Below are 14,368 nucleotides of genomic sequence, written 5' to 3'. Positions count from 1 at the left end.
AAATTAAAATTCGAAAATTTTTTCTAAAGCCTCCAGGGGACTTCGTTTTCGCACGAAAAAATTTTATGTGCCCTTATTGCATCCGGACCCACAATTAAAAGATTGAGATTGAGTTAAAAAAATATAAATCTACGTTTTTATTTTCAATGTTCTAAGTTGAAGAAGCAATCAACAAATTAAATTTTTTTTGAAAATTATATCATTTTAAGGAATCATAAGGTTGAAAAATTAAAAATTGAACGATTATATTTTTGTTATAAACTAAACACTTCCTAAATTTGAAGTTAAATTAGGTTTCTTTCAAATAATAAAAAAAAAAATCATTCAAATGCTTCGAAATTTTGAAAAATATACCCATTATTAAAATTTTTTTGAAATTAAAACTGGTTTTACACATTTTTTCAGAGCTTCTAAATATATTTTTGACTCATTTTTTCTAACATTCTTCAAAAATTTTCAATTAATCTTGCCAAATTAAAAAAAATTTCCTTAAAATCTACCTCATTCATTTTTGATAATTATGTGAATCTTTTAAAATATTCTCTTAAAATTATTTCTTCAAAATAAAAAGTTATTTTCCATTTTTCTAGGAATCTTGAAGAAATATTTTTATTTGCTTTTAAAATAGGCCGTGGACTATTTTCACAAAATTTTCGGTACGAACTAATTAATTTTGAATTTATTTCAAAACTTTTAAATATCTCATCAACTTACTGGAATTTTTTAAAGAATAACAGGTGTTTAATTCCTATTTATAGGTCAAAATTCAACAAATTTAGTTAAAAATTAATTTTTTTATACAAAAATTCAAATTGTAACGTTAAAAGTTTTGTTATTTGGTTTAGTTTTGAATATTTGATTTATAATTACTGATTTTAAATGAACAGTTAACTATTTCTTAACATTAGGCAATTGTTTTTCTTCTTAATCAGAAAATTGAAAATTTAATGGTTTCAAGATGGAATATTTTGGATTGAAATAATATTTGGAATTTAATAAAAGCCTTTAATTACATTTTACAATAATAATAATAATATTTGGAAGATATTTTACCATACAAAATGGTTTTTAAAGTTTCAATTAATTTCAAATTCTTCTAATTTTTAATTTATCAATTTTTTAAAACTGCATTTTTAAATTCTTTAAATTAAAATGTTCGCTTAAAAATTAAAATCTGAAATGGAAAATGTTTAAAGTGGAAGATTTTCGAAAGAAGCATTCTAAACTGAATATCATAATTGAAAAATATAAAAAATTAATTCATTATTTTAATAAACGGCTTAAATCAAATCAAGAAAGAAAATTCAAGTGAATTCTTCAATCTTTAGACCAAAGACACGAATTTTTTTACAAAAAAGTTGCATCATTGAGCCGAAAATATGAATTTTCAAGAAAATAGTTAATTTTCAACCAAAATTTTGAACTTTTTATCAAAATAGTTGATTTTCTAATAAACAAAAAAATGAACTAAAGCTAAATTTTCGACAAAAATTGTAAAAATTTAATCCACGTTATCATTTTCAATGTTCTAAATTAAAGAATCAATGATCTTTAAAATTTTCAAAATTATATTATTTTAAAGAATGTTAAGCTAGAAACATTAGAAATTGAAAAAATAATTCTTTTTTCTAACTAAGCACTTAAAATAGAAGTTAAATTATTTTGATTTTAAACAGTTTAAACATCCTTGAAATTCTTCAAATTTTTAATTCATAATCTTGAGAAATCTGCAAGTTATTTTACATTTTTTCAAATCTGAAATTATTTTTGAAATGCTGTCAGAACTTCTAAATATCTTTTACAATTCATTGAATTTTTCCTATCATTTTTAGAAAATTTTGCAAATTATAAAAAAAAATTTCCTCAAAATCTTCCAAGTATTTTTTTTATTACAATTTTGTAAATCTTTTTAACATTTTTAAATATTCTTTTAAATAATTTTTCATAATGAAAAATAATTTTTTATTTTCCTAGGAATCTTAAGATGTTTTTTTATTCTTTTGAAACATTTCACAATTCTTAAAAAACCTCTAAATTATTTGTTTGAAATCTGCAAAAATCTTCATTTTGTTTTAATTAGGTCAGTTATTAGTGTGAATTTTGTCTTAAAATTCTAAATATCTCTTTAACCTTCTTTATCTTAAATTAAAAAATTTCAAATTAAACGGGTTCAAAATTAAATATTTTAGACTGAAACAATATTTAAAATTTAATAAGAGCCTTTAATTGCGAATATATTATTATAAAGTTATTTTTAAGTTGAAGATAATTTATGAAGTTTAAATGAAACATTTATATTTTTAATAACTAAAATACTTTAAAATATACTATGAGAAAATTTTTAAATTGTTAAAATTAAAAAAAGCTTAAAAATAAAAATGGAGAATTTTTCAAGTAAAAAATTTCCGAATAACACATTGTAAACTGAATGATAGAAAAATTGAAAAAGATAAAAATTCAACTATTTATTAAAAAAAAAAGACGGTTTCATTCGAACGTGGACAGATTTATCTTCTGAAAATTTGTTGAATTCCCGGACAACCCTATATTATTAAAAAAAAATCTTATCGCAATATTGCATATACCTGAAAATCCATTAATTTCGTCCTGGATGTAACCTTTGGTAAGTAAAGTACGAGCCGTAGGTGGAGTTTCGTTGATTTCAAACTCCGTGGTATACATTTCTGCTCCTTTAAATCCACCGTTTGACGATGGCGATATCTAATTAATTAAAACAGTGTTTTTTTGAAGTCAAAAAGTACAACTTAAAGACGTCTAGCGACCCAAAAAAGCTGGAAATTTTGTCCATAACTTTTCTCACAGAATTCGTTAAAATAAAATTAATGTTAGTACCATATTCAATTTAATATGAAATACTTTAAATGTCTAAGATTTTTAGAAAATTAATTTCAGGTACTTTTGTTTAAACGATTTTTTAAAAAGGCAAATTTTCTAAACAAACTGTTAAATTTTGAGCTAAAAAAATAACAATTTTCAACCGAAAATGGAATAGTAACATTTTTATTTTAAAAAATGAATTTTAAACCAAAAATAAGAGCCTTGAACTAAAAAAATGAATCTTCAACTTACTTTTAACAAAAAAGAACTAACTTTGAAAAAATAGTTACATTTTGAAACGAAGTGAGGAATTGTCAAATACAATTGTACATATTTAACTGGAATTGTTGAATTTTAAACCAGAAAGATTAATTTTTAAACAAGAAGATTAATAGTCAAATACAAATACAATTTTTTACCAAAAAAAAAGAAACAATTTTTCAACAAAATACATACATTTTTAAGGAAATAGTTAAATTTTTAAATAAAAACGACAAATTTTTAACCCAAATCTTTGAATTTTGAACTAAAAAATCTACAGCATTGCTTTGTTTATAATAACATCTGTTTTGTTCATTCTGTCAACTTGTCACTTGTCTATTTTGTTCTCTAGCATCAAGTCACCTTAAAAGTTACAATAAATCTATGCTTTTACTAGTTACAAATTCTGATTAATATCTTCGATAATCCGATAAGATCCATGTAGTTACAACAAAATCATTAATTAAAAAAAAAAGTTACATTTTCAAAAAAAGGGACGAATTTCCAAATAAAATTGTACATATTTAAAAAGAATTATTGAATTTTAAACCAGAAAGATGAATTTTTAAAGAGGAAAATTAATTTTCAAATAAAAGGTTAATTCTCTAACAAAAAAATACAATTTTTCAACAAAATACATACATTTTTAAGGAAATAGTTACATTTTTAAATAAAAACGACAAATTCTTAAACCAAATATTTAAATTTTTAACTAAAAAAATTATAATTTTCAACCGAAAATGAAATAGTAACATCTTTGGATGAAAAAAATTAATTTTACACCAAACAAAAATAAGAATTTTCAACTAAAACAATGAATCTTCAACTGAAATAGATGAATTAGAAAAAAAATATTACTACAAAAGATAATCTGTCAACACAAATCATTAATTTAAAAGAAATAGTTAAATTTTCAAACAAAGTGACGAATTTCCAAATAAAATTGTACATATTTAACTGGAATTCTTGAATTTCAAACCAGAAGATTAATTGTCAAATAAAAAGATTAATTTTCGACCAAAAAATACAATTTTTCAACAAAATACATGCATTTTTAACGAAATAGTTGAATTTTTAATTAAAAAAGACACATTTTCTAATCTAATAGTGGAATTTTGAACTAAAAAAATAGAACTTTCAACCGAAAATGAAATATCAACATTTCTAGTTGCAAAGATTAATTTTCAACCAAACAAAAATAAGAGTTTTCAACTAACAAAATGAATGTTCAACTGAAATAGTTGAATTAAAAAAAAAAATTTTTACTGCAAAAGATAAATTGTCAATTAAAACTTAATTAATTAAACTTTAAGTTAAACAATAAGTGCTTGAACAAACAGATGAATTTTCAACTATAGCTATGTAATTTTCAGTTGGAATAGGTTCAATTTTCAATTAAAAAATTACTTTTAACAAAAAAAATAACTTTAAAAAAATAGTTACATTTTCAAACAAAGTAACGAATTTCCAAATAAAATTGTACATATTTAAATGGAATAGTTAAATTTTAAATCAGCAAAATGAATTCTTAAACAGGAAGATTAATTTTTAAATACAAAGACTAATTTTCGATCAAAAATACAATTTTGCAATAAAATACATTTTGAACGAAATAGTTAAATTTTTACATAAAAACGACAAAATTTAAACCCGAATCTTTGAATTTTGAACTAAAAAAATAATCATTTCCAACCGAAAATGAAATAGTAACATTTTTGGTTAAAAAAAATAATTTTACACCAAATAAAAATAAGAGTTTTCAACTCAAACAATGAACCTTTAACTGAAATTGTTGAATTTTCAAAATAAAAATTAATTTTTCCTACAAAAAAAAAAAAGATAAATTTTCAATAAAAATTTAATTAATTACATTTTGAACTAAACATTTAATGTGTAACCAAACAGATGAAGTTTCAACTACAAATATGGAATTTTCATTTGAAATAAGTTAAATTTTCAGTTAAAAATTTACTTTTAGCTAAAAACATTAATTAAAAAAAAATAGTTACATTTTCAAACTAAGGGACGAATTTTTAAATAAAATTGTACATATTTAACTCAAATTGTTGAATTTCGAACCAGAAAGATAAATTTTTGAACAAGAAGGTTCATTTTCAAATACAAAGATTAATTTTCTAGCAAAAAATACAATTTTTCAACAAAATTGCTAAGGAAATAGTTAAATTTTAAAATAAAAACGACAAATTTTTAAACCAAAAATTTGAATTTTGAACTAAAAAAATAATAATTTTCAACCGAAAATGAAATAGAAACATTTTTAGTAAAAAAAAAAGAATTAAATTTAAACCAAAAATAAAGAGTTTTCAAGTAAAACAATGAACCTTTAACTGAAATAGTTGAATTTTCACAAAAAAATTAATTTTTCCTAAAAAAAAATACATTGTCAAGCAAAACTTAAATAATTAAATTTTAAGTTAAAAAAATTAATGTTTAACCAAACAGATGAATTTTCAAATAAAACTATGGAATTTAAAGTTGGAGTAAATTAATTTTTCAGTTAAGAAATTACTTTGAACAAAAAATATGAATTAAAAAAAAAAAGTTACATTTTCAAACTAAGTGACGAGTTTCCAAATAAAATTGTACATATTTAACTAGAATTGTTGAATTTTAAACCATAAAGATGAATTTTTCAATAAGAAGATTAATTACCAAATACAAAGTTTAAAAAAAATCTTCAACCGACCACTGAAATAGTTCATTTATAAAAATTAAAATTAATGTTTAACCAAACAAATGAATTTTCAACTACACCTACGGAATTTTCAGTTAAAAGATTACTTTTACAAAAAAAAATCAATTAAAAAAAAATAGTTACATTTTCAAAACAAACTGACGAATTTCCAAATAAAATTGTACATATTTGAATGGAATAGTTGATTATTAAACCAGAAAGATGAATTTTTAAACAGCAAGATTAATTTTCTACCAAAAAATACAATTTTTCAACAAAATACATGAATTTTTAACAAAATAGTTGATTTTCTAATTAAAGAAGACAAATTGTCAAACCAAATATTTGATTTTTGAACAAAACAAAAAAAATAGTTTTCAACCCAAAATGAAAAAGTAACATTTTTAACTAAAAAAAAAATAATTTTACACTAAACAAAAATATGAGTTTTCAACTAAACAATGAACCTTCAACTGAAATAGTTGAATTTTCAAAACAAAAATGAATTTATCTCAAAAAAAAAAAATAAATAAATTGTCAATCAAAACTTAAATAGTTAAAGTTGGAATAAGTTAAATTTTCAGTTAAAAAAGTACTTTTAACCAAAAAAAAAACTAACTTAAAAAAAATAGTTACATTTTCAAACAAAGTTACGAATTTTCAAATAAAATTGTAGGTATTTCTACCTAAAAATATGAATTTACAATTTAAAAAATCATTTTTCAATACAAAATTGAATGATTAAATTTTTAGTCAAAAAATGAATGTGCAAACAAAGAGATAAATTTTTCACTAAAATTATGGAATATGCAACTCGAATAATAGGTACATTTTCAGTTAAAAAAATAATCATTTTTGAGCAAAAATATTAAAATAAATAACCAGTTTTCAATCAAATAGCTCATTTTTTAACCTAAACAATGAATTTTTGATTAAAACCATAAACATTCTACAAACCAAACTGATTTTTAACAATAGAGTTTAACTTTTAACCAAATAATTTGATTTCCAAACTAAAAGATAAATTTTCAATGAAAATGGTGAATATTTGACTGAAATACTTGAATTCGTAACCGAAAAAATTATAATTTTTTAACAAGATTAACTTGCAAAGAATAATGTACCATTTTCTAAAAAAAAAAAAAGATTTTTAGAAAAATATGTAGATTTTCAACGAAAAGATGAAATTTCAATTAAAAAAGACAATTTTGTATTTAAATTGTTGAATTTTGAACAAGAAAAAATCAGTTTTCAACCAATAATGGAACTTCAAATTTTCAGTTGAAGGAATTAATTATCAACTAAATTGATAAATATTTAACTGAACTGAAGAATGTTCAAATGGAATAGTTAAATCTTGTACACAAATTTTTTTAAACATGAAGAATAATTTTCTTCCAAAAATACAATTTTTCAACAAAAAAAAGCATGCAATTTTCAACGAAATATTTGAATTTTTAATTGAAGGAAACAAATATTCAAACAAAAATATTTGAATTCTGAACTAAAAGATAATAATTTTCAAACGAACTAGTAACATTTTTAGTTAAATTAATTAATTTTAAATCAAAAATAAGAGTTCAACTAAAACAATTAATCATTAACTGAAATAGTTGCATTTTCAATAAAAAAATTAATTTTTACTAAAAATATAAATTGCCAACCAACCCTTAAATAATTAAATTTAAAGTTAAAAATATTAATTTTGTACCAACCAGATGAATTTTCAACTACAACTTTGGAATTTTTAATTGGAACCAGTTAAATTTTTAGTTAAAAAATTACTTTTAAAAAAAATATTAGATAAAAAAAAATAGTTACATTTTCAAACCAAGAATATTAATTTATACCCAAAAATATGAATTTTCAACTAAAAAATATCAATTTCAACCAAAAGTTAAATATTTAAATTTTTAGTCAAAAAATGAATGTCCAACCAGAGACAAACTTTTAAATAAAATTTTGGACCGTTTAACTCGAATAATAGTTCCATTTTCAGTAAAAAACCTAATTTTTAACCAAAAAATATTACAATAAAAAACAAGTTTTCAATCAAATATCTCATTTTTCAACAAAGAAAAATGAATTTTTAATTAAAATGATCAACTTTCAACAAAAAAATATTAATTTTTACCAATAGAGTTTAACTTATAACCGAATAATTTTATTCTCAAACTAAAAGATGAATTTTCACCGAAAATGATAAACATTTAACTGGAATGTCTGAATCTTTAATAGAAAAAAAATGTTCAAACAAGAAGATTAACTTGAAAAGAAAAAGATAATTTTCTACCGAAAGAAAATCGATTTTTAAACAAATAATTGGTAAACATTCAAATATTGCGTTTAAAACAATATTTTCCAGCAAAAATGCGAAAGTTTGAGATTTAAAATTATTTTTATTGTTGAAATATTAACTACTTGGTTAAAAGTTGTAATAACTTGTTAGAAATTCAGATTTTAATTTAAAAAATCATTATTTTTGTTGGAAACTCACATCTTTGGTTAAAAATTTATTTTCTTGTTTGAATATCATTTTTTTTGGTACTGAATTAACTATTTGAACTCTTTTAGTTAAAAAATCATTATTTTTGATTGAAATTGATAATTTTTGTATTGAAAGTATAACTTGTTAAAAATTCATTTTTCATTTAAATATTAATTATTTTTGTTAGAAATTTAAATGTATTAGAGGAAATTTTGCCATTTTGGCTTGCACATTTAACTATTGTAAAAAATTCGCCTTTTTGGCTTAAAAATGCAAATTTTTGCTGAAAATTCATCATTATTGGTTTCGAATTCAAATTATTTAAGAAAATTAATTTTTTTCGCTTGAAAATTCTATAGAAAAGTTAACTATTTCGTTGAAAATTAAGATTTTGGTTAAAAATTCATAATTTTGTATTGAAAATTCAACTGTTTTGTTGAAAATTCGACTATTTAGGTAGAAAATTTAACTATTTGGTTGAAAATTAATTTTGTTTTTGAAAATTCATTACTTTTGGTTGAAAATTGAACTGTTTTGTAGAAAATTCGTTTTTTTGGTATGAAAATTCGATTATTTTGGCAGAAAAATTAAACACTTTTATTGTAAATTCAACTTTTTGATATAAAATTCAAATATTTGGTTGGAAATTAACATTATGTTGAAAATTCATAATTTTTGGTTGAAAATTCAAAGTTTTTTGTTTTAGAAAATTCGTCTTTTGAGTTGAGAAACTATTATTTCGTCGAAAAATGAATCATTTTCATGGTAATTTAACGACTTTAGTAGAAAATTTAATTAGTTGATTAAAAACTGAATTATTTACTTAAAAACTGAACTATTTTGTTGAAAATTTATTATTTTTGGTTTCAAATTCAACCTATTTATAGAAAATTAATCTTTTTGGCTTGAAAATTCTATAGAACAGTTAACTATTTGGTTGAAAATTAAGATTTTTGTGACAGTTCATAATTTTGTATTGAAAATTCAACTGTTGTTTTTTTTAACTGTTTTTGTAGAAAATCCGTCTTTTTGGTATGAAATTTCGACTATTTTGGCAGAAAAATGAACTATTTTATTGTAAATTCAAATGTTTTGGTATAAAATTCAAATATTTGGTTGAAAATTAAATTTATGTTGAAAATTATATTTTTTTTTTTTGAAAATTGAACGTTTTTTTTTAGAAAATTAGTCTTTTGAGATTGAAAATGAATTATTATTTCGTTGAAAAATTAATTATTGTTATGAAAACTGAACGACTTTGGTAGAAAATTCAAGTAGTTGGTTAAAAACTAAATTACTTGGTGGAACACTGAACTATTTTGTTGTACATTCAACCACTTGGGATGGAAATTCAAATGTTTTGTAGAAAATTCGTATTTTTGGCTTAAAAATTCTGATTTTTTGTTAACAATTTTTCATTATTGGTTTTAAATACAAACTATTCAAAGAAAATTAATCTTTTTGGATCAAAAATTTGATAGAAAAGTAAACTATTTGGTTGAAAGTTAGGATTTTTGTTAAAAATTCATAATTTTCTATTGAAAATTCGTCTTTCAAGATTAAAATGATTATTATTTCGTTAAAAAATTAATTATTTTTATGTAAAATTAACAATGTTGGTAGAAAATTCAAGTTTGATAGAAAATTAGTATTGTTGGCTTAAAAATTTGAATTTTTTATGAAAAATTCATCATTATTCGTTTCAAATTCAACCTATTCATAGAAAATTAATTTTTTTGGCTTGAAAATTCGATAGAAAAATTAACTATTTGGTTGAAAAATAAGAATTTTGTAAAACTTCAAATATTTGGTTGGAAACTAACTTTGATGTTGAAAATGCATATTTTTTAGTTGAAAATTGAACGGTTTTTGTAGAAAATTCGTCTTTTGAGATTTAAAATTATTATTTCGTTGCAGGATTAATTTTTTTGATAAAAATTTAACGACTTTGGTAGAAAATTGAAGTAGCTGGTTAAAAACCGAATTATTTAGTTAAAAACTGAACTATTTCGTTGTAAATTCAACTAGTTGTGTAAGAAATTCCAATATTTGGTTGAAAATTCAAATGTTCTGTAGAAAATTCGTAGTGTTGGCTTAAAAATTCTAATTTTTGTTAAAAATTCATCATTTTGTTTTCAAATTCAACCTATTTATTGAAAATTAAGATTTTTGTTAAAAATTCATAATTTTTTATTGAAAATTATTTAGTTTGAAAACTATTCTATTTCTTCGTAAATTCAACTAGTTGGGTAGGAAATTCAAATGTTTTATAGAAAATTCGTATTTTTGGCTGAAGAATTTGAATTTTTTATTGATAATTCATATTTATTGGTTTCAAATACAAACTATTTAAAGAAAATTAATCTTTTTGGATGAAAAATTCTATAGAAAAGTTAAATATTTGGTTGAAAAATAAGAATATTGTAAAAATTCATAATTTTGTACGGAAAATTCAACTGATATGTAGAGAGATGTTGAAAATGCATAATTTTGGGTTGAAAATTAAACGTTTTTTTTTTTTTTTTTTTAGAAAATTCGTCTTTTAGTTGAAAAATTATTATTTCGTTAAAAAATGAATTATTTTGATGAAAATTTAACGACTTTGGTAGAAAATTCAAGTAGTTCATTAAAAACCGATTTTTTAGTTGAAAAGCGAACTATTTTGTTGAAAATTTATTTATTTGGCTTAAAATCATTATTTTTGGGTTAAAAATAAGAATGTTTGAGACTTTATGTTATTTTGTTGTTAAAAATTCATTATTATTGGTTTCAAATTCAACTTATTCATAGAAAATTAATCTTTTTGGCTTGAAAATTCTATGGAAAAGTTCAATATTTGGTTGAAAAATAAGAATATTGTAAAAATTCATAATTTTGTACGGAAAATTCAACTGTTTTTTCTTTTTCTTTTAGAAAATTCGACCATTTTGGTAGAAAATTTAACTATTTTGTAGAAAATTCTTCTTTTTGGTATGAAAATTCGACTATTTTGACAGAAAAATGAACTCTTATTGTAAATTCAACTGTTTTGGTATAAAATTCATAATTTTATGTTGAAAATTTAACGGTTTTGTAGAAAATTCGTCTTTTGAGAATAAAAATGTTTGTTACTTTGTTGCAAAATGAATTATTTTGATGAAAATTAAACGACTGTGGTTGAAAATTAAAGTAGTTGCTTAAAAAGCGAATTATTTAGTTGAAAACTGAACTATTTAGTTGTAAATTAAACTAGTTGGGTAGGACATTCAAATATCTGCTTCGAAATTCAAATTTTTTGTAGAAAATTCGTATTTTTGGCTTAAAAATTCGATTTTTTTTGTTAATAATTCAACATTATTGCTTTCAAATTAAACCTGTTTCTAGAAAATTAATCTTCTTGGCTTGAAAATTCTATAGAAAAGTTAATTACCTGGTTGAAAATTAAGATATTTGTTAAAAATTCATAATTTTGTATTGAAAATTCAACTGTTATGTAGAGAATTCTACTAATTTGGGAGAAAATTGAACTGCTTGGTTAAAAATTAATTTTTTTGTTGAAAAGTCATCATTTTTGGTTCAACATTAAACTGTTTTGTAAAAAATTTGTCTTTTTGGTATGAAAATTCGACTATTTTGACAAAACAATTTACTCCTTTATTGAAAATTCAACTGTATTGGTATAAAATTCAAATATTTTGTTCGAAATTAACTTTGACGTTGAAAATGCATAATTTTTTATTGAAAATGAGAATTTAAAAAAATTAGTCTTTTGAATTAAAAAATTATTATTATTTTGTTGAAAAATGAATTATTTTGATAAAAATTTAACGACTTTGGTAGAAAATTCAAGTAGTTAATTAAAAACCGCAACATTTAGTTGAAAAGCGAACTATTTTGTTGAAAATTCATTTATTTGTCTCAAAATGATTATTTTCGGGCTAAAAATAAGAATGTTTGAGGTACATGGTTGGAAATTAATTTTGTTGATGAAAATTGAACTGTTCTGTAGAAAATTCGTGTTTTTGGTATGAAAATTCGCCTACTTTGACAAAAAAATTAACTCTTTTATTGCAAATTCAATTGTTTTGGTATAAAATTCAAATATTTAGTTGGAAACTAACATTGATGTTGAAAATGTATATTTTTTAGTTGAAAATTGAACAGTTTTGTAGAAAATTCGTCTTTTGAGATTAAAAATTGTTATTATTTCGTTGAATGATTAATTAATTGATGAAAAATTAACGACTTTGGTAGAAAATTAAAGTAGCTTGTTAAAAACCGAATTATTTAGTTAAAGAACTGAACTATTTCGTTGTGAATTCAACTAGTTGGGTAGGAAATTCAAGTACTTGGTTGGAAATTCAAATGTTTTGTGAAAAATGCGTATTTTTGGCTTAAAAGTTCTAATTTTTTTGTTAAATATTCATCATAAATAGTATCAAATTCAATCTATTTATAGAAAATTAATCTTTTTGGTTTGAAAATTCTATAGAAAATTTAAATATTTGTTTGAAAATTAGGATTTTGGTTAAAAATTAATAATTTTGTATTGAAAATTCGTCTTTTAAGATAAAAATTATTATTATTTCGTTGAAAAATTAATTATTTTTATGAACATTTAACGACTTTGGTAGAATTTTGTAGAAAATTCAATTATTTGGTTTAAAATGAATATTCTCAGGTTAAAAATAAGAACATTTGGGACTTAAAATTAATTTTTTGTTGAAAATTCACCTCATTGGTTCGAAATTAATTTTCTCGGTTCGAAATGAACTATTTGGTTAAAAATTCATTTATTTTAAGCGAATTTTAATTTAAGATTCGTACCTAAATCGATTAAAAATCATTTCTTCGTCTATTATATTAAAAAATAATATAAAATTTTTTAAATTAGTGTCATTAAAAAGAACCTCTTTCATAACTCCTTGATTTCTAATATCTTAAATTTCTGTATATGATTATTAATTAAAAACTGAATCGAAACCTTGCTAAAAGAAAAGGGTCAAAATTCTCGATTTTCGGTATTTCATAAAATTGTTCAAATTTAGGGGTGTAAAAAGGGTACAAACTGTGATAAGACTTCATTGAATAAGGGACGGAAATTGAGAGAAAATCATAAAATTAAAAACGTAATGTCGCTAGACATCCAGAAATTAATATTTAAAGAAGAAGATAAATCGATAAATATGGAAAAAAAGAGTCTACCTTGTTGTTAGCATCTGTGTTCCTCAGTTTTCCTTTAGCCATAAGTACCAGAGTCCGATTAATCCGACGATTTTCGTGCGCTCAGAGAATAATTAACCTCTGATATCAGGCCCAAGTTCCAAAAAAATGCTGATTTTCGGCAAAAGAGCTGATAAGGAATGTGGGGAATGAATAAGCGATACACTTCGGAATCGCGAAATTCAGAGAACTGGACGTGCCCCTCCATGGAATGCAAAATGAAAATTATCTATCACGTGTCTGTGATTGCAGAAAATGGGAAAAGCAGAAGTTCAAAGATTCCATGACTTATTGTAGGATGATTTTCGCGACCCATGAAAAAAACGGGAATAAGCGGTCTAAAATTGCGAAGAATTTGATCAATCTCGCGCAGTCTTTCGGAAACGTTTAACCTCCAAGTTAGCGAATTCTCCCGAGATATTTCACGAGAAATGCATTACACTGATAGTAAATTCTGATAAAAACTAATCCACTTGGCGAATTTGCCTTTAATTATCACATTGACTTGAACTTTCCTGTTAGGTTAAACACTATCCACCCCTTTAAAGCACTTTGACTGGCTTTTAAATTCTTTTAGAGCCACTTTGCAGTTTGCAGGTTTCCACACGTTTGCGGCTTGCACTCTGGCTGTTTGACGGATAGAAGTTGATGTTACCGACCGGGCCTACTTTTGGCGCCTAATTTTAAACTGAGGAGGAATTTTAATTACTCTTTATTGTAAGTAATTTATGGTTTCTAGAAATGATAAGAAATGGAACTTGAAGCTAAGGGAGATTTTTGTCAAAATTCCCTGATTTTCATTGTCGAGTTTTTCATCTTCCCTAGCCATTAATATTTGAAGAACAGCATTTTAATATTGTAATATTTTGAACATAGGATCTTTT

General features: G+C 22.2%; 1 protein-coding gene across 1 annotated transcript in view; it reads right to left on the bottom strand.

The window, feature by feature from the left end:
* Window positions 1-14,104, bottom strand: part of LOC117171110 (extensin-like) — a 95,695-nt gene extending 81,591 nt beyond the window's left edge. Inside the window, exons 1-2 of the mRNA XM_033358164.1 lie at window positions 13,467-14,104; window positions 2,586-2,721 (exon numbers count right to left, since the gene is read on the bottom strand). Of these exons, the coding sequence (XP_033214055.1) occupies window positions 2,586-2,721; window positions 13,467-13,508 (178 nt within the window). The 5' untranslated portion in view covers window positions 13,509-14,104. The remainder of the gene's footprint in view (window positions 1-2,585; window positions 2,722-13,466) is intronic.
* Window positions 14,105-14,368: the final 264 nt, after the last annotated feature.

Source organism: Belonocnema kinseyi, chromosome 1 (genome assembly GCF_010883055.1).
Source record: "Belonocnema kinseyi isolate 2016_QV_RU_SX_M_011 chromosome 1, B_treatae_v1, whole genome shotgun sequence".
Taxonomy (NCBI): domain Eukaryota; kingdom Metazoa; phylum Arthropoda; class Insecta; order Hymenoptera; family Cynipidae; genus Belonocnema; species Belonocnema kinseyi.
This window is presented reverse-complemented; position numbering and strand designations above follow the sequence as displayed.